Here is a 19,368-nt window from a genome sequence, read left to right on the forward strand (position 1 = left end):
GAAAAATCTCGGAAATCTCATAATCAATTCCCACAATAAGAGTACGTCCAGAACGTACCGAACCAACTCAGGAGGTTGTCACTAGGTTAGCTTTGCGACAGCGCTGTCATGATGGCGGCAGAAAGCTCTGGGCGATCGATCGTTAGAAATAGGTATCCTTTAGATACTCATCCGTAAAGCAGGGCAGATTAGGCGCTTAGGGAGAAATCTGTGTTGCTCATCGTTTGGGTTCTGTTGAGCATAGTGTAGATAACATTCAGTTCAAATATGGTTTACGCATTGCATTCGTCCGAATAAATATTTTTTCTGGATCTGAAATCTGCTTTCATGCTATGGGTGAACGGACAACAGTCATTCTACTTTGTGCTAGGCGGAATGGCAATTCTAAATTAATCTTTGATCATACAAACCGATTTGCAGCAAAGTCAGATGTTGTTTTGAGTTATCAACACTCAAGTTTTCACTTTTCGACTAAGAATCAGTCTCGATTGATTACTAGAATAATGTTCATCTGTGATGAGCTACCCCCTCCTAGGTTGATGGGTTTGACGGAATTGCGAACATCATCAAGCATATTTCGTGCATCAGTTTTAATAAACCTCTAACAGAAAATTGCTTTCAAGGATCATTCGATAATTATTGCGACACTTTCAAATATTTTGTAACTTCTTTTTTATATTTAACCGTAATTAACCAATTTTTTCCACTTTATCTTTAGAGTGCATTGTTTACATCCGTTCAGTTGTGCAGCTGTCAGTGAGATTCCGTTCAGGATGGAAGAAAATAAGCAAACTGTTAGCGAAAGAATTTTGTTAAGCCACATAATCCTGCATCGCACCTTGAGAAAATTGATATACATCGTTTGGCCGCCTCAAAGGTTATTGAAAGACTCCAGAAATGGATGATTGAGGAGCACAAGTTAGAAGCTGGACGAAAACCGCCAAATAACGACCAGAAAATTTGAGAAAGCGCTGATGACTCATTTCAAGGGGATTCCGAAAATTTCGACGCGTCTCTTTGCCAATAAGCTTGATGTTTCGCAAAGCTTCATGGAGAGGGCCAAGAAACGATCCGAATTGAAAACATACAACGTGCTGAACTTCCCAAATCTAGACAAATACCACCAGAACGTTGCCAGAAACACGACACGGCGTTGCTGACAAAATATCGGTGCTGCAATTGCCGGGACAGGAAAATGCATCGGCTAAGGACAACAAGGAATAAATTTTCTTGGTTTCATACACCATACAATCCCTTGGACAAGACCGTTAATATGGTCTGTGCCAAGTTTCATAACCACCAAAACCCCAACAAATGGTCTCAATAACAAATAGTCTGTGGATGACCATTTTAAACGGAAGAAGCTATCAAAATTCGCTTCGAAGTTCCTGTTTTGGTAGGCCATATGCACTTGTGGCAAACGTGACCAATGGCACCATAAACGGTGAGATTTTCAAAACTGATGGCCTTGAAGTGCTTTTGCCATTTTTGAGAAACAGCACGAAAATCGCTGTTAATGCTCGATTTTGTTTCATGCCATTACAAAATCTTGCAGGAGTGGTAGGCGACTAATTCTGCGGATTTTGTGCCGAAAGACACGAACCCTCCAAACTGTCCAGAGCTTCGTCCGACCGAAACCTATTGGACCATGGTGAAGCGCGTATTCCGGAAGATCAAAGGAGAGGCGAAGTATGAACAAGAAATGATGGGAAAGTGTAGAAAAAACGCACGCAAGGTGCTCCAAAAACTTCTAGATAAAGGATCACATGACGGTTGGAAGAGACAGAGGCTAGTGCTGCTGCTAAAACAAGGTAACCTGAGGACTCTTCATCGTATAGACTAATATGCTTACTGGATACACTCGGGAAACTCTTGGAGACGATTGTACTTAACAGGCTGACAACATTTACGGAGATGAATTGTCGAATAACCAGTTCGGATTCCAGTAGCCTAAACGGCATTCCAACAATGAAGTGGAAAGGAATATCGATATTACGCCGCCATAACAGTAGACATCAAACGCGCGAGCTTAAACTCTTGACCACAGTTCAAGGTAAAATAGAGGCTATATCTTCACATAGTGGATCGTCAGATGTGGAATGATTCTAAAATGGGTAAGCTGTCTTGCTTGGGAGTCTACGGATCAATAATTAAAGAATCGATATCAATGAGAAAGGGGCGTACAGTTTTCCAGGTAGATGTGTATGCACTACTACAAACATGCAAAAATCGTAATCTTCTCATATAGTCATGCAGCTCTATTGGCAACAAGGTCACTGAAATGTGAGTTCAAACTTGTGTGGGAGTGCTTCGCATCTTTACAACAACTGGCAACTCGTAATAAAGTGGTGATATTATGGGTATCAGGCCACCAAAGAATCTTTGGTAACAAAGTGACCGACGAATTATCCAGGAGTGGTTTTTCAAACATGTTTTTTGGGCCAAAACCATTTCTAGGCATATGTATCTGTGCCATCGTACTAGTATTTTTAGCTTGGGCAAGAGACCAACTTTTTGACGACTGGAGTAAAGTAGTAGGCACTTGGCAAGCTTAGAAATCCATACATCCAGATAGAACAAGAGCCAAAAACCACTGGATCTGAAACGAGAAGACTTACGTCTAATAACAGGTTTACTTACAGGACCTGTCCTGCCAAGTATCACCTGAAAAAAATGGCAAGAGTCAAGAAGAAATTTCTATCGATTCTGTAACTACTGTAACCCGAGAACCTGAAGCATATTCTCTGCCATTGACATTTCTGCCATTTCTTTGAAGGAAGCGATACTATGAAAGGCATTTTATGACGTCTCGTGAGCTATGGCATACCTGCCCCAAACGGATCCTCAGCTACATTAATAATGTAGTACCCAGTTAACAAGACACATGTGAGCAAATAACTCGCTTCCAACTACGTTGGATTCAGGCAGTTTGTAACATGTTGAGCAAACAGTGGCAGCCACAAAAGAACCTGTATTGTGGTCGTAGTGGTAAAGTTTCTCCTAACACAAAAGGCGAGCTGGGAACCCGTTTCAGAGTAGTATTAGCTATATCGAACAAAGCTGGGTTAAGCATTACAGGTTAGTGTATTATCGTTTATACTGAGATATAGAGATCTTATTAGGATTGAGGAGCAGTAGAATGGAGTGAGGCCGAGAAATATGTTCAGGCTGTCAACCGAGTGAAAGTCAAGTGCGTACAGAACCGATCTGATCGAAGGCATTCTGCGTTATCGCTGAAATGATCGCCATCGGCATCATCCTAGTAGAGAATAGAGAATACTGTTAGTGGAGGGGCAAGAGGAATACAGAAAACATAGATCTGATTAGATTGTCAAATGACAGCAAGATTGGGATTCTGCACAAAATGATAGATAAAGTCACGGTCTCATACCGGTTTTTTCGATCTGGGTGAACAGGAAGCATGGAGAAGTAACATACTACCTGACGCTGTTTGGTCATGGTTGTTTCAGACAGTACAGTGCATCGGGTCGGATACGCGGTGTCACCTTTCTGTTCAAAGCGTTTAAATGTCGAAGAATTACCGGAGTACGTGGCCCTTGCCTGCCTTAGATTCGCAGCGAAGGAAAAAACGTTTTTGTTCAGAGTGAAAAATATCGTTGCTGTTATGTGTCGAGAGGAGGGAGGCACATGGAATGCCGCCAGCAAAACTGTCACACTAATACTGTCGGAACTCTGTCACTAAGTAAGTCGTTGAAAAAAAAACACGAAAGTGGCAGCAAGGGAATGGTAGTCAAGTTGAACGGCATCTTCTGGTCGGTTCTCGACAAATTCCACCATTACACAACGAAGGTACATCAGCGTGCTAGCGACAGCAGTTATTGAGAAAAAAGAGTAACAGAGTTGGAGGAAACGGGAATCGGTATTTGTAGAAAATATGTCACTGGAGGCTATTCGAATGGATCAAAGCTAGGAGCTAAATGGCTGACAAAAATGGGCATCGGTCGCGGATGAAAGTCCCACCGACAAGCTGGTATACCCAAAAAACTACACTTTAAACATTAACTACATTTTATCTACTCAACAAACTGTTAATTGTAAGAAAATCGTAAGAAAAGTAAAATTCGAACACGAATGTTTGAATAGTTCAAAAATTGCTTTCAATGCGAAACATTATATTTACTCGAGCCTATAAATAAGTGCGGCATAACTGATTTCAGCATCAGTCGTTTTATTGAGAGTTTCACTGAATAAAAAATCAGTGGAAAGAAAAGAGTGCTCGTTGCTGATGAAGTGCGATAGGGCGTAGAGATCAAATTTCACTGGTCTGTTTAAAATTCGTTGCTATCAGCAAACAAACTTATTCTAAAAATTATGGCAGGAGGCGAAATACACTAATTCCATACACTACTAAATTTATTAAACGTCAAGAAAACCGTGCATTTCCAACAAATTCAACAATCTTATCTCTGCGAATCATTATTATGCAACGCACTGAACCGCACACTCCTTATCTCCTCACTCATCCGCCTATTCTTTATCTTTCAATTTCAGAAATCAACACTACCTGTCCAGGGGAAACAGCAGACGCAATCCCATCCTACCGCTGCTCTGCTAGATTGTGTGTGAGATAGAAAAACAGAGAGGGAGAGAGAGTGTGTAGGCGGTGGGAGAAGCAGCGTGTCAACAGCGCGCCAGCAGCAGCGGCCCGGTTCACGCTGAACTGAAAAAATGTCGCTGTGGGCACGCGTCAACCAGCTGCCACAGCCAGTCCTGGAGCAGATCCGGTATATCTACGGTAATAACTTTCCGATCGAGGTGCGTCACTACCTGGCAGAATGGATTGAGGAACGATTACTGTAAGTGTGATGGTCATATTGCGAGAAAGTAAAAAGTTCTAATAATTATGTTCAATAACCTCCTAACCAGAAATGCGCCGACCTTCCAGCACGATCAGGAAGGTAGCTGCGAGCAAGACGCAGCCACCTTCCTCAATCAACTGATCAATGAACTCGAAAGGACGGCTATCAACCTGCCGGAAGACAACGTAACCGGTCGTATCCGGTTGAACGAATCGGCCCGTAACTTCCGCCAGCTGTTTTCCCACAACCCGTCCCAGCTGTACTTACATCTGATCAACTGTCTGCAACGGGAACGGCAGTGCATTGCCTATCCGGAGGAATGTGTCAACGTACAGGATCCCGAAATTATCGAAGTCATCAATGGACTACAGGACCTACAGCGAATGGTGCTGGAAAACGGCAATGATAACCGTAATTTGGTAAAGGATTACGAACATCTGCTGCTGGAAATTCACGAAATTACCAAAAATAAAGCACAGTTGGAAACGATAGAAAGCCTGCCGGTTAGAGAACATGCCAGAAACACACTGGTACAGCAGGAACGACAAGTCACCGAAATGGTCAACCACATAACCGGCAACCGGCTAAATCTGGTGAACAAATTCCGTTCGACGATCCAGGTTACGTCCCGTGTGCAGGACAAGGTGCTACACAAGTACCTGACCCAGTGGAAGATCAACCAGGGTTTCGCCGGTAATGGTGCATCCGGGATGAGTGCCAGCAATCTGGACACAATTCAGGCGTGGTGCGAAAATTTAGCGGAAATCATTTGGAACACCAAAGATCAGATCCGGCTAGCGATGAAGAACAAGTCCAAGCTCAACATCGAGGAGAACAATCTGCCCGACTATCTGCCACAGCTGCTGGTGGAGGTGACTAATCTGCTGAAGACACTGATTACGACCACATTCATCATCGAGAAGCAGCCACCGCAGGTGATGAAAACGAACACCCGGTTCGCGTCGACGGTGCGGCTACTGATCGGCAACACGCTCAACATCCGGATGAGTAATCCGTTGGTGCGTGTTTCAATCATTTCAGGTACGAGCTATGATGCTAGTAAGTTTTTGCTGTTTCTCTCGTCTCTGCGCACTGGCGCTGTGAGGCGCTCTGTTATGCTTGATCAGATGAGATAAACTTTGCTACAGACGTGAGGAGAGGTTGTGGGCTGATTGTTGTTTGCTTTCTACTTTTTTTTTCTCTTTCTCACTTTCGTCACGTCGGAACACGCAGAGGCCCAGGCACAGGCCACGCAGCAGTCCAACAAAGCGTCCGAGCAGTCTTGCGGGGAAATAATGAACAATACAGGAAATCTAGAGTACAACGAAACTACTAAGCAGTTATCGGTTAGTTTTAGGTGAGTTTCATCGTCGTCTTCGGGTAGTCATTCCTGACGCTGATAATCAACTCATTCGTGTTGATTTTGTTGTTTTCAGAAATATGCAACTTAAGAAAATCAAGCGAGCAGAGAAGAAGGGCACGGAAAGTGTGATGGATGAAAAGTTTGCCCTGTTATTCCAGTCCAGTTTCGCTGTCGGCCATGGCGATTTAGTCTTTTCGGTAGGTTTTGGTTGTAAAAGTGTAACTAGCGTGAGTTGATATTTGTAACAATCTTTAGGTCTGGACGATCTCACTCCCGGTGGTCGTGATCGTGCACGGCAACCAGGAACCGCAATCATGGGCCACCATCACCTGGGATAATGCGTTCGCCGACATCAACCGGGTACCGTTCCACGTTCCGGACAAGGTGTCCTGGAATCTGCTAGCGGAAGCGCTCAACACAAAATTCCGCGCCTCAACAGGCCGGTCAATGACTCCGGAAAATATGCATTTCCTGTGCGAGAAGGCTTTCCGAGCGAGTTTGCAGTATCCGGTGTCGAACGATCTGACCATCACCTGGTCCCAGTTTTGCAAGGAACCGCTGCCCGATCGGACGTTTACCTTCTGGGAATGGTTCTACGCGGCGATGAAGGTCACCCGGGAGCATCTACGGGGACCGTGGAATGATGGCAGTATAGTCGGGTTCATCCACAAGTCGAAGGCGGAAGATTATCTACTCAAGTGTGCAAGAGGAACGTTCCTGCTTCGATTCTCGGATAGTGAATTGGGTGAGTTCTGTGTTCTAATTTACGATCCAATCAAATAAATACTTTTCGGTTTTAGGTGGAATCACGATCGCCTGGGTGAACGAGAGTAACGACGGGCAACCGCAGATCCTGCACATTCAGCCGTTCACAGCGAAAGACTTCGCCACTCGATCTCTGTCGGATCGCATACGCGACTTCGAGGACCTGTTCTATCTGTATCCGAACAAACCGAAGAATGAGGCGTTCGATCGGTACACGACACCGCCCGGGCAGCCCCGTAATCGCAACTATATCCCCTCGGAAGTGCGGGCGGTGCTTGTGCCGGGACCGAACAATAACAATGCCATCAGCAGCTATCCAAATACGCCCAACTCGTACAATCATCTGCAATCGCCGGATGCTTCGCGGGATACGCCCACCAGCGGGTGAGTACACATCTGGACTGGTGTTTGTGTTTGGTGGTTATTTGTTCTAGTTTCTCTTCCTGCATTTACAACCCCTGTTTGCTGATTCATCCTACTGTATAAAGAGTATCATTCCTATTTTGTTTTTGGTGAATTTTGAACGTAGCATCCTTATCTTCCACAACGCTGATTTGTTTTTTGTTAGTCCCACTTAGTGTAGGCTTGCTGCATTGCTACATTGGTGATTTGAGAGTACTGTTACGTGAGCTAGTAAGTCGAAACGTTGTCTATATTTCTGAAAGAATAGTTCATTTACAGTCCAACCCGTAATCTAGACTCGAAATTCCAAAAGTTCCTCTCCAGGCTTTTTGGAATTGTCAGCCCAATATTTCCAGGGATATTTTTTATTGGTCTTATTGGTGTAGACTGTTATTTATAGTCACGCTTAGTTGGAGCAGGAAAAATGTAATTTCTGAACGGAAGTCGATTCGTTTTTCAAAACCCAAAACAATTGCAGCTGGAACTAGAGAACTAGCGACTGGAGATTTTTATCGATCGCGAAAGACTGACAGGTCGCTAGAATTGATACATAAGCATCCACGCTAGGCGAAGTATGAAATGATATTTCAGAGCTGAACAGTGCGGTCAGTGGGAAGAATGGACTCCCGGTCGAGCTTCGAAATGTTGAGATAGACAAGTTATGCGAAGCAATTTATTGCGTGATCCGGATGATCTGGGGAAATACTCAACGCCTTATGATTGGCTAGATGGCCTCATAAGCTAACTACAAAAAGGGCCATATTCTCTAGTATGTATACTAACTATCGAATCATAACGATCTTTAATATCGCTTACACGATACTCTCCGTCGTTCTAGTTAGGATATTGCGCCCGTTATCGATTCTTCTCTTGCTTTTTGTCTCCATCTGGCTCTCGTCGCAGTGCGCCATTTAGATGCTGATTCCATGAACTATATAGCTCCTGTTTCCACGAGTCATTCAGTTGCCAGCCATGGTCCACTCGGCTAGTCCCCGGCGGTGAATTCGCCCAACTCTCCGACGAAGGAATGTCTCCCGACACCGATACCCGCTTCCTTGAGCTATTTAGCCCAGATTTATCGAGATCGACTCGGATTTTATCCGGTTCTGAACTATCCTACTCCGACTGAGAGTTCCCCGGCAGCGGAATTTCTCTCGGTACCGGTGTTTGTGTTGTGAGCCAATTAGCTCCCATATTCGTCTCGATATAGTCGGATAGTCCATGGCGGTGAATCTACCCTACTGTGAATTCCGCGGCAGTAGATTTCTGCCGATGTTTGTTTCCGTAAGCCATTTAGCTCCTCGTTTCATCCCGATCTACACGAATAGGTCCCCGGCGTTGGACCTTACCTGCTCAACGGGCCAACCAGAAGGGTTCTCTGGCACCCCGACGACCCGAAACCGGTGCTAGGCTGCGTACTACTCAACTAATGTGGACAACAAAGAAACCCCACGTAGTGGCTATACGAACAGAAAAAGGGGTAGGTCCTCGCCCAACAAGCCGCCAAACGCTACAACGCAAAATCAGGAAGAAAATACGGATAAAAACAATCAGCAAAGACTCACACGACGAAGAAAGGACTGCGATTGGAAACTTAGAAAGTGTCGTTTGGCTTCAGGAGTGTTCGACCGCATCATAAATGGCGAGACTCGCCACTTTGAAGTCTTGGCGTTCCATAAAGTGTTAAAAAGTGGGCTTCAAGCGGCTACATTCCACCAGAGCGGCGGAACAATGAACGAGCTGAGAATCTCCTTTATAGTGCTGGGTAAGATGCACCAACGCGTGATTAAACGATTCAGTTAATGGATGTGTGTAGTGGGGTTCAAAGGCCTTTTCTTCTTCTACAGCATCATCAACGTGCACTGCCCTTACGAAGTGAGACCAGAGGACAAGAAAGAGACATTTTACCTGCAGCTGGAGCGTGATCGGTGTTACACCGTTACATCGGACAATGGCAAACGAACTTCCCGATCTCCCAAGAAATGGTAGTCCGAAACATCTTCCCGCACGACGCTCCCCACAAGGCCACCTGAATTGATCACGTTCAAATCAACGGAAAATTCTTTTCCAACATCACAAATGCTCGTACCTACACGGTATTCTGACGAAATAAGAGGCTACAGGAAAATCATACTGATGGAGGGCGGACATAGCATAGTTGGTAAATCGTATGTACGCGACTCATCTAAATTCGATCCCCAACCCTGTACTTAGGGTGAGAGTTTTCTAAAAGAGATTTCTCTAACCTGAAAACTGACGAATGACCTAAGGTTATCATCCATAATGAAAATAGAGGTAATGGAGCAGCTGTATCCTACAGGAAGGTGCAGAGCTCGCGCGAAGGCTATGCGCCACAAGTCACAAGCTTTTCACGAAGAAGTGCGCGGTGATCGATGCGTGGAAGCAGCCAGCAATGATCAACTGCCTTGTGAGCTGCTCAAACAAACACGGAAGAGATGCATTGGTTAGAGCATTCTACTAGGGACTGGTTGAAGGAGTATAGTGTACTCCATCTACAAAAAGGAAGCTGGATCACTGAGACTATCGTTCAATCACATTGCTGAATGCCACCCATACGAGGATCTAAAGGGCAAGATTGGGCTGACGATGAGAAGAGCGCAAGAATCAGCCAGGGGCCGCGCGCAGCTGACGACAGATACCTGACCCTCAGGAGGAAATCTCCCTCAGTTTCAGGAGGAGATCGGTAGGTTGAGGATCAATATACCCGCTGGGCATTTGAGCTGATTGTTCTTCTGGATAATTTTTTTGTTTTTTTTGATTGCCACTTGAAAGCTGATCAGTTTGGTTCTGGCGTTCTGGTCGATTCTCACTAGCGACGGCGGACAAATCCTGACGACGAGGAGGCGGCACACTAACCCGGTCGGCGCACGAGAGCCAGGACTCGCTGAGTGATGCAGAGGACGGATCGGAGCTTCATGGACGTGCTAAGGCTAGGGGCATGATTCAGAGTGTGTGCATAAGCTAGTTTATGAGAGAGAGGACTCATTTGGCCTGTAAAGTAGCGTTCTGGAAGGAGAAATGCTAGAGAAAGCGGAGCAGGGTAGAACATCTAAAGATAAAGATTTGTGAATCGTGTTGATTTCCAGATTTAGAGCAGCTCTTTTGTGATGCAGTTAAACTTCTGTTGCTACCTTGCAATCGCATTGCTAAACGCCTCCATCAAGGTGCTTTCCCAAATTCTTTGTCGCCGTTTATTACCGTAGGGCAACATCAAGCGCTCTACTACGGACCAATTATTCGCGATTCGACAAATCCTACACAAATAATACGCGAATACAACGTACCCACTCATCGCCTGTTTATAGATTTCAGAGCAATTACCATCGATCGGGATCAGCTACAACATAGATTGCATGAATACGGGTTCCTGAACCAGCTGAAACGATTGATCAAAGCGACAATGGAACGAGTGATGTGCTTCGTCAGCATACTTGAGACCTTTTGAATCTCGAAATGGGTTGCGCCTAGATAATGTGCTCTTTTAGTACACAAAATATATCGTTTTAGAAGCTGTGATAAGAAAAGCGATGATTGACATGAGTGGTACGATTTTCTAGAAGATGAACCCAAGCTGTCTTGATGCCTTAACCACGATATATTAAGTATGTGGTTAGTACCGAATCCATGAGCCGAAAAAATGGTAGTTAAACTGAATCGGATGGCGTTTCCGCGTGAACATTACGATTGAGCTTTAACTCGGGTTTGAAACCAAGATCATACCACGTACTAAAGCTCTTCAATAAACTCTGGAGAAACTCGGCATCGGTTTTATTCAGTATTATTGAGAAGTTCTCATGACGTCGCAAAAGAAATGTTGACATCATTAAAATAGAGAAGGAATATTACTGGGTCGAGATGGCTTCCTTGCGGGATGCCTGATTTGGAGTTGTCTTCCATCGAGGTAGGATCGAAGCCAGCGCAGAAATAGACCATGAATACCAAGCTTGTCCAGCTTCGCTATTGCGATAACATGGTTGATTTTGTCGAAGGCTGCAGATAGATCCATGTAAATAGCATCGGTGTGCAATCCGTCAGCGAATCCATCGAGTACATATGTTGTGAACGAGAGTAGGTTTGCCATTGTCGATGGTTTAGCCATAAAACCGTGTTGGTCGTTTGCAATATAGTTTTAACAGAGAAAGATCATGGGATCCAAAAGCAACCAGCTCGAATAGTTTTGATGCGGCACTCAAACACGAGATTCCCCGACAAGTGTAATTGTGTTATTTGTTTCCCTTTTTATGGATTGAAAACATGTGGACTGTTTTCCAGCAGGAAGGGAATATTCCAGTACTAGATAATAGCTCGAGGACTCGCCGAAGTGGTTCGAGAAGCCCGCGGATGCTTTTTTTGATAAACATCGAGGGAATACCATCTGGGTCCTGGGAATTAGATGCTTTCAGCTTGGAATTTACTCCATACTATGTTGCGTTTCGGCTTCGCCTCATCAGAAACCGACACTAACACATTGTCGGAATAGATTAGCGCCGGCTTGACGCAAATCCCTTAAAACTAAAACACACTATGTGTTTCAATCAAACGACTGATCAAACGTGATGTCCCGTTCGAGCAGAAGTTCTGTTTATGCCGATGAGACACAAGTGAAGCCGAAACTTGTCTTGGCTTAGCAGGCCTATGCGAAAGCACTATGCTATATTTCACCCTAAGGAGGAAAATTTGGTAAAAACCAAAATTTCTCACTAGGGTGAAAATTTGTTGGTAAAAACCAGTCTTTGTACAGGAGGGCACAAATCCTTATTTCATACTATGTTGCGTTTCGGCTTCGCCTCATCAGAAACCGACACTAACACATTGTCGGAATAGATTAGCGCCGGCTTGACGCAAATCCCTTAAAACTAAAACACACTATGTGTTTCAATCAAACGACTGATCAAACGTGATGTCCCGTTCGAGCAGAAGTTCTGTTTATGCCGATGAGACACAAGTGAAGCCGAAACTTGTCTTGGCTTAGCAGGCCTATGCGAAAGCACTATGCTATATTTCACCCTAAGGAGGAAAATTTGGTAAAAACCAAAATTTCTCACTAGGGTGAAAATTTGTTGGTAAAAACCAGTCTTTGTACAGGAGGGCACAAATCCTTATTTCATACTATGTTGCGTTTCGGCTTCGCCTCATCAGAAACCGACACTAACACATTGTCGGAATAGATTAGCGCCGGCTTGACGCAAATCCCTTAAAACTAAAACACACTATGTGTTTCAATCAAACGACTGATCAAACGTGATGTCCCGTTCGAGCAGAAGTTCTGTTTATGCCGATGAGACACAAGTGAAGCCGAAACTTGTCTTGGCTTAGCAGGCCTATGCGAAAGCACTATGCTATATTTCACCCTAAGGAGGAAAATTTGGTAAAAACCAAAATTTCTCACTAGGGTGAAAATTTGTTGGTAAAAACCAGTCTTTGTACAGGAGGGCACAAATCCTTATTTCATACTATGTTGCGTTTCGGCTTCGCCTCATCAGAAACCGACACTAACACATTGTCGGAATAGATTAGCGCCGGCTATTCCGACAATGTGTTAGTGTCGGTTTCTGATGAGGCGAAGCCGAAACGCAACATAGTATGAAATAAGGATTTGTGCCCTCCTGTACAAAGACTGGTTTTTACCAACAAATTTTCACCCTAGTGAGAAATTTTGGTTTTTACCAAATTTTCCTCCTTAGGGTGAAATATAGCATAGTGCTTTCGCATAGGCCTGCTAAGCCAAGACAAGTTTCGGCTTCACTTGTGTCTCATCGGCATAAACAGAACTTCTGCTCGAACGGGACATCACGTTTGATCAGTCGTTTGATTGAAACACATAGTGTGTTTTAGTTTTAAGGGATTTGCGTCAAGCCGGCGCTAATCTATTCCGACAATGTGTTAGTGTCGGTTTCTGATGAGGCGAAGCCGAAACGCAACATAGTATGAAATAAGGATTTGTGCCCTCCTGTACAAAGACTGGTTTTTACCAACAAATTTTCACCCTAGTGAGAAATTTTGGTTTTTACCAAATTTTCCTCCTTAGGGTGAAATATAGCATAGTATTGGAATTTACTGCAAGAATGGTAGAATTATCGACGCAAATTCGGTTTATGATTCGTCCTAGAGAAGGAGTGAGATTGTCGGAAGCATCGACTTCTTGTAGAGGAAGATCCTCGTCGGAATAAACCGCTTGAAAATTTGTCGGAGAATAGGTGTTCATTACTTGCCTGGCACCACGTCAAGCCAGGTAAGTTGAAGTCACTCAGTATAACAATATAACAGTTTAAGGGGATCTGAGGAGTCTTCGTGCATTGCCTAAGCCAGTGAGAAATAGCCATGGACTGAGTGAACTGGAGACGACATTTGTACACAGTGAAGACATATCACGGAACTGTTTGGTAAGGAAAGTATCTGATCTGAAGCTGGCATCTGATATTTCGAACCACATGCCAACTGGCTGGCGATCGCAGAAAATAGGTTTATCTTTGAGATCCGTGGACCAATCAGTCTAAGATTGTGCTCAGTTTTGAAAAGATAATAGATTATTCGGGGACGCTACAATGACCGCGTAAACCAGCGAGGAAAGAAATACGGTTTTGGCTGGTAACTAAGTTTACCGGAGGATCGGACTAATCCAGGAGATCAAGTTGTTCAAGCGAAACAATTTTTAGCCCACGGAAAGCATCTGGAAACGTTTTGAGGGCTGAGGCAGTGAAAACCAGGATTCTGTTCTATATCACGTCCTGACTGGGTTTCAGATCCAATGATGAAAGGTGTTATTAGCTTCAATTGTCAAAAGAGTCAGGACACTTTCGGACAGGGACATTGTGTGTTCAGTGTTTGTGATGGCTGATGACGAATAGAATCGTTGCCTATCATATGCCCAGATTGGATTTGGGTCTGCGAGGCAAGCAGTGGATGTCAAATGGATATGATCAACCACGCAAGTACGGGTTTTAAAATAAGAAGCATTATTAATGTTGATAGTGCTGAAGATGACGCAGCTGCCGACTGACGGCTGACATATTTTCAATGAATGATCTGATAAAGGAAAAAAAATGGATGTTATAATTTGCGCTTAAGAGCACAAAATCTTACACGACGAAGTTGGATTTGAATGTTTCGAGTTCCTCTCATCAGTAACTGACACCGACTTCCTTTAGGAAAAAAAATATAACGGTTGCATACTCACAGGCGTTTGGTTCCAATGTCAAAAAACAAGAGCTCGGTTCCCTATACTCGTCAGCGACTTCTGTGCTTGGCTAACCGAGACAGCATTGTGTACCAGTCAGTTGTTTTTGGTGTTCACTAGAGTGCCCAGAAAAATAATGAAATTTTAAAAACTCAATCGGCTCACCCCTGACTCGATTCCTAGTCCCAGCACGAGAACTTGTAAAGCCACACTTTCAATGGTTCAAAGCCGAGTGCCGGAGTCGGTTGTGGCTAATTAAAATGATCAGCTCTCGGCACAAGCGCTGCAACCGCCGCATTGCACTGAATATCAGCTAGGCGCTAATCCACAGCAAGGTATTTTACGGGGTAGAGCTGACGTCCTCTAATATGGAAGGCGTTGTCAACATTTTAAGCCCCCTATCTAACGGAACAATCCGCGCTGCGGACAGCCGAAGAGGACTGTTTCCTGTTACGGACGGTCACCGAGATCCTTCGCAAATATATAGACTTGGATCAATTGCCCGTCTACATCAGGTTCATGACAGGGTCTGGCACCACTGCGATCCCAATCTGGACACAAGTTTGTCTACAGAGTTGGCGCCGCCGTCAGGGAGGCCTGGCTCTAATATAAACGACTCATGGCTACCAAGTATACGAGTCACGTTTGGGTATGCACTGATGGCTCCATGATCTGTGATGAGTTCGGAATAGGAGTAAGTAAAATAGGGGCGGCTACCAGCGTTATGCTCTGTGTTCGCTACGCGGGTGTCGGTTATCGCGGAGCCATATTCGCCCTTGTGTCCCGCCACCTTTTCATCCAGGTTATCGAGGCCGAGTATGACCAACTCACTGCTCTGCAACATCGATGGCAAGGAAAAGGCTGATCGCCTGGTGGGCAGGGGGAGACGCTCGCCGTTGTCTCATCCGATTTATCCCAGCCACAGATACTTTGGGACATCTGATGTTAGGGATTACTGGCATGGCAGCACCGGACACCTTCAGCGCACCCAAAGGCACGCCCGACCGCTGAACAGACCGGTCCGATTGGAGAGAACAACGAGTACTGTTGCGGCTCAGAGTTGGTAAAGGTTACACCGTATCGCGTGTCCCTCACCAAAATGCGTTACATGTGGAACCCGAACTAAGGAATGTTCCATATAGTGAACTGTCCGGACAGCCGCTCTTCAGCGACCACGCCCGAGAAGAAATGTTGCTGGCCTCTTATAAGGACGCGGAACTACTCAACCAGCTGTGACGGATTCGACTACATCCTTTCTCCAGGAACGACTATACCTGCGCAACAAAACATCAACAACATTACAATGCGGTACTGAAATTCGAACGGCGAAGCACTCAGTAGGTTAAAGCCGTTAAATTAATAAATCAATAAAGGCGGTTTTGGGACGAAAACAGTTTTCCCGGGAAGCTGACTCGACTGATCAAAGCAACGATGGACGGTGTACAAAACAGTCCATTGGAATCTCGACGGGGACTGAGACAACATCGCTCTGGAAGGTGTGATGCGACGAGCCGGGTTTCAACAGCCCTGGGCACGATCTTCACGAAATTCGGCCAATTCGTATGCTTCGCGGACGACATGGACATTATCGCCCGAACATTTGAAACGGTGGCAGACCTGTACACCCGCCTGAAACGCGAAGCAGCGAAGGTCGGACTGGTGGTAAATGCGTCCAAAACAAAGTATATGCTGGTAAGCGGAACCGAAAACAACAGGATCCGGCTAGGAAACAGCGATACGATCGACGGGGATACCTTCGAGGTAGTGGAGGATTTTGTCTACCTAGGATCCTTGTTAACGGGTGACAATAGCGTGAGCCCCATCATCAGTGGAAGTCGGCTACTGTGAGCTCCAGAAGAAACCGGTCAAGAAAGATTCACCCCCGCACCAAACCATGTACAAAAAGCTTATAAGACCGGCGGTTCTCTACGGGCACGAGACTTGGACCATGCTCGAGGAGGACCTGCAAGCGTTAGGAGTTTTCGAGCGGCGAAGGATGAACCACGAGCTCGCTGCACTCTATGGCGAACCCAGTATCCAAAAGGTGGCCAAAGCTGGAAGGATACGGTGGGCAGGGCATGTTACAAGAATGCCGGACAACAATCCTGCAAAGATGGTGCTCGCTATTGATCCGGTTGGTACAAGAAGGCGAGGAGCGCAGAGAGCACGATGGGCGGACCAGGTGGAACGTGATTTTGGCGAGTGGTGGGCGTAACCGACGTCGGAGAGCTGCAGCTACAAATCGAGTATTGTGGAGGCAAATTGTTGATTCAGTGTTATCATGAAATTGATGTTGAACTAAATAAATAATGAAAGGCGGTTTTTGCTGTTTCTGGAGGATCAGTCTACTTCAAGAGATCGTTCAAACTAAATTCTATTGCGTAACGACAATAAATGTGAATGTGGTTATGAAGGCAATTAAGTTCTAGTTTGCTCACCGTTTATAAAATTTTAGTTGACGACTAAGTTCGCACGAAGCTCATCGCAAAGATATTTTCCAATGTTGACTGTACTAGCGAGCTGTCGAGAATGACCACCTGAAGTCGTTGGTGAAGTCGTGGTGAAATATTCCTTTCGGTTCCTGTGTAGAGACTTCAATTGATATATCAAAATAGGTATAGAATTGGTTCCTTTAAATTATACGCAAGCAATCGTTTTTCGGCTCAAGAATCACCAATGCAGCACGCTAAATTTGTTACAACACTTCATTTGTCATGTGATCCATTATATTATGCATTTCAATGATGAAAACTTGTTAAATATGTAAAACATTTCTGTTTCCTCTCTGAATGAGACATGTCTTTTTAAATTCCCTTTTGAGTTCTCAATACCAGCTATGAACCCGTGTCAATTTTCACCCTTGTACTACACTCTCTCTCTCTATTTCACATTAATTGTTGCACGATAGTTCGTCGTCTATGTCTAACAATTAAGCCTTTGAACAAACGCGCTAATACCAAAAAAATCAACCTGTTTTTTCTTCCCATGCGTTTTTTTCTCTTTCCTTGTTTTTGTACAATTTTCAACAACTGCGCGCAGCTATCAGAATAGCACTATAATGCATCTCTAGTCACTAAACCTGTACTACTAATTTCACCACTAGCAAGACACCTTACCAAAGCTAGCTTTTTACTAACAATTAACATGCCAAAAAACCATAGTGAAACAAGCAGGTGTAGTCTCGGAAAATTGAACCAGCTAGCGACAGAGAGTAGAGAATTAGTGGAATAGTAGGCGAGAAAATAGACCATCAACGAAAGATATTACAGGGTGAATAGATAAATTTCTCTAGTCAAATTATACCGATAAAAAAACATGTATACGTAATAGAAAAATGTGACCATGGTTTTTTTTATTATTCTAGCCAAAATGATGTTGAATAACGTAACTAATAATCTAGTCAATAGAAAATGTTATTTGTAACTATAATAAATGCAAGATTTAGCAAGAAAAATTAGCACAGATGCAACAGCCCTACGGGTGTGATGGTAGAGAAAATATGGTATATAAGGTCAAATTTCGTTCCTACTAGGCTAACGCAGCTCGATTCTACTGACTGCTAGTAAATCCTTCATGATCGATATTTATTAGCCATTATTGAACGGAATTAATTAATGGCTGGAATCGGTTGGTTTACAGTTTCATTTATTAGACGTCTGAAAGGTTCTATCAGGAATTCTGGAGTAATTACTACCCAAGTAACAAAGTTTTATAGCACGCTACAAGCGCTTCATCAGTGGCTATAAAAATACCATAAAACCTTGTTACTAGGGATTTTTTGGTTGCTTATTTTTTACGTGTCCGTCAACTTGCTCCGGATCTGGAAGTTGGCAGTTTCCACGTCTTATATCTACAAAACTGAATTCAAACTTTTTGATAAAATTTTAGGATGTGGCCGACAGCCTGCCATTTAATGTAATGCGCTTTATTTAACACGATGTTTCAAACCTAAACCTAAGAGATATAAAATGAACATTGGAAACACCGCCAACTAATTCCGGGCCCCCCTGCTACGCTTCATATGCGTTTATACCTAGTTAAACCAGCCAGATATTGATTAGAATCGGTTGTGTCGCTGGAGCCGGAATGAAATTCGGGTTGAAGTCGATTACCTTATTGCGCTATACTCGAAAATTCATTCAAAATAACTCATTGGATAAATGGTCAATGTCCAAAACCTGCACGTCGGGTTAGAATTTTCTAAACCTAAATGAGGCGAAAGACCCTAAAGGTTTATAATCGAAGCAACAAAATTTTTAGGTATAGAACTGTAGCCGCTTTCAAGGTACAGAACTGTTGCTCCTTTAAACGAAAATAGGTACGGAACTGTTGTCTCCCTATTAAAACAGGTGTCGAACGGTTATTCTGCCCGAGGTAGTTAATGGAAATTGGAAAGAGTGAATAAAATGGCATGGGTTTCCCGTCCGTCGGCATTCGTCGTTGTTTGTGTGTACGTACCGTCCTTTTCGTCCGAGGGTACCTGTCCGTATGTCCGCTCATTTCAGCCAAAAACGCATTGATTTCGCCCTCACACATAATCAAATTCATTAAAACCAAACCATCCATCGCCTAGCGCCTTTTTAAGTGCCGTGCCGTTTGTCACTGCTGCTGCTGCTGTCCATCCCATGCTCTCAGGCTATTCAAAATCGCCGCAAGCTACACACCATCAAATCGCCCATCAAAAACAGCCAACAGTAGGTGCGATTTGTGATTTTCCCGTTTTTGTGTTTCGTTCAATCCTTCCCGTTACACTGATACACGTCTATTACTGTATACTTTCCGCCTCTCCCTGACACCTCCGAATCACCAACCTCTACACA

General features: G+C 44.3%; 1 protein-coding gene across 9 annotated transcripts in view; it reads left to right on the top strand.

The window, feature by feature from the left end:
* LOC131686024 (signal transducer and transcription activator) overlaps window positions 1-19,368 on the top strand; it is a 126,682-nt gene that overhangs the window by 95,799 nt on the left and 11,515 nt on the right. For 8 of the 9 annotated variants that reach the window (XR_009304916.1, XR_009304918.1, XM_058970140.1 and 5 more), the window contains 6 exons: window positions 4,513-4,817; window positions 4,888-5,861; window positions 6,054-6,177; window positions 6,257-6,380; window positions 6,439-6,928; window positions 6,984-7,332. Coding sequence is in view for 7 of the 9 variants with exons in the window: in XM_058970140.1 (XP_058826123.1) it covers window positions 4,690-4,817; window positions 4,888-5,861; window positions 6,054-6,177; window positions 6,257-6,380; window positions 6,439-6,928; window positions 6,984-7,332 (2,189 nt within the window). In the remaining 2 variants the exon portion in view is untranslated. Of the gene's footprint in view, window positions 1-4,512; window positions 4,818-4,887; window positions 5,862-6,053; window positions 6,178-6,256; window positions 6,381-6,438; window positions 6,929-6,983; window positions 7,333-17,587; window positions 19,364-19,368 lie in introns of those variants that run through there. The other variant, XM_058970194.1, reaches the window with a different exon arrangement.

The sequence above is a fragment of the Topomyia yanbarensis genome, chromosome 1, assembly GCF_030247195.1.
Source record: "Topomyia yanbarensis strain Yona2022 chromosome 1, ASM3024719v1, whole genome shotgun sequence".
Classification (NCBI taxonomy): domain Eukaryota; kingdom Metazoa; phylum Arthropoda; class Insecta; order Diptera; family Culicidae; genus Topomyia; species Topomyia yanbarensis.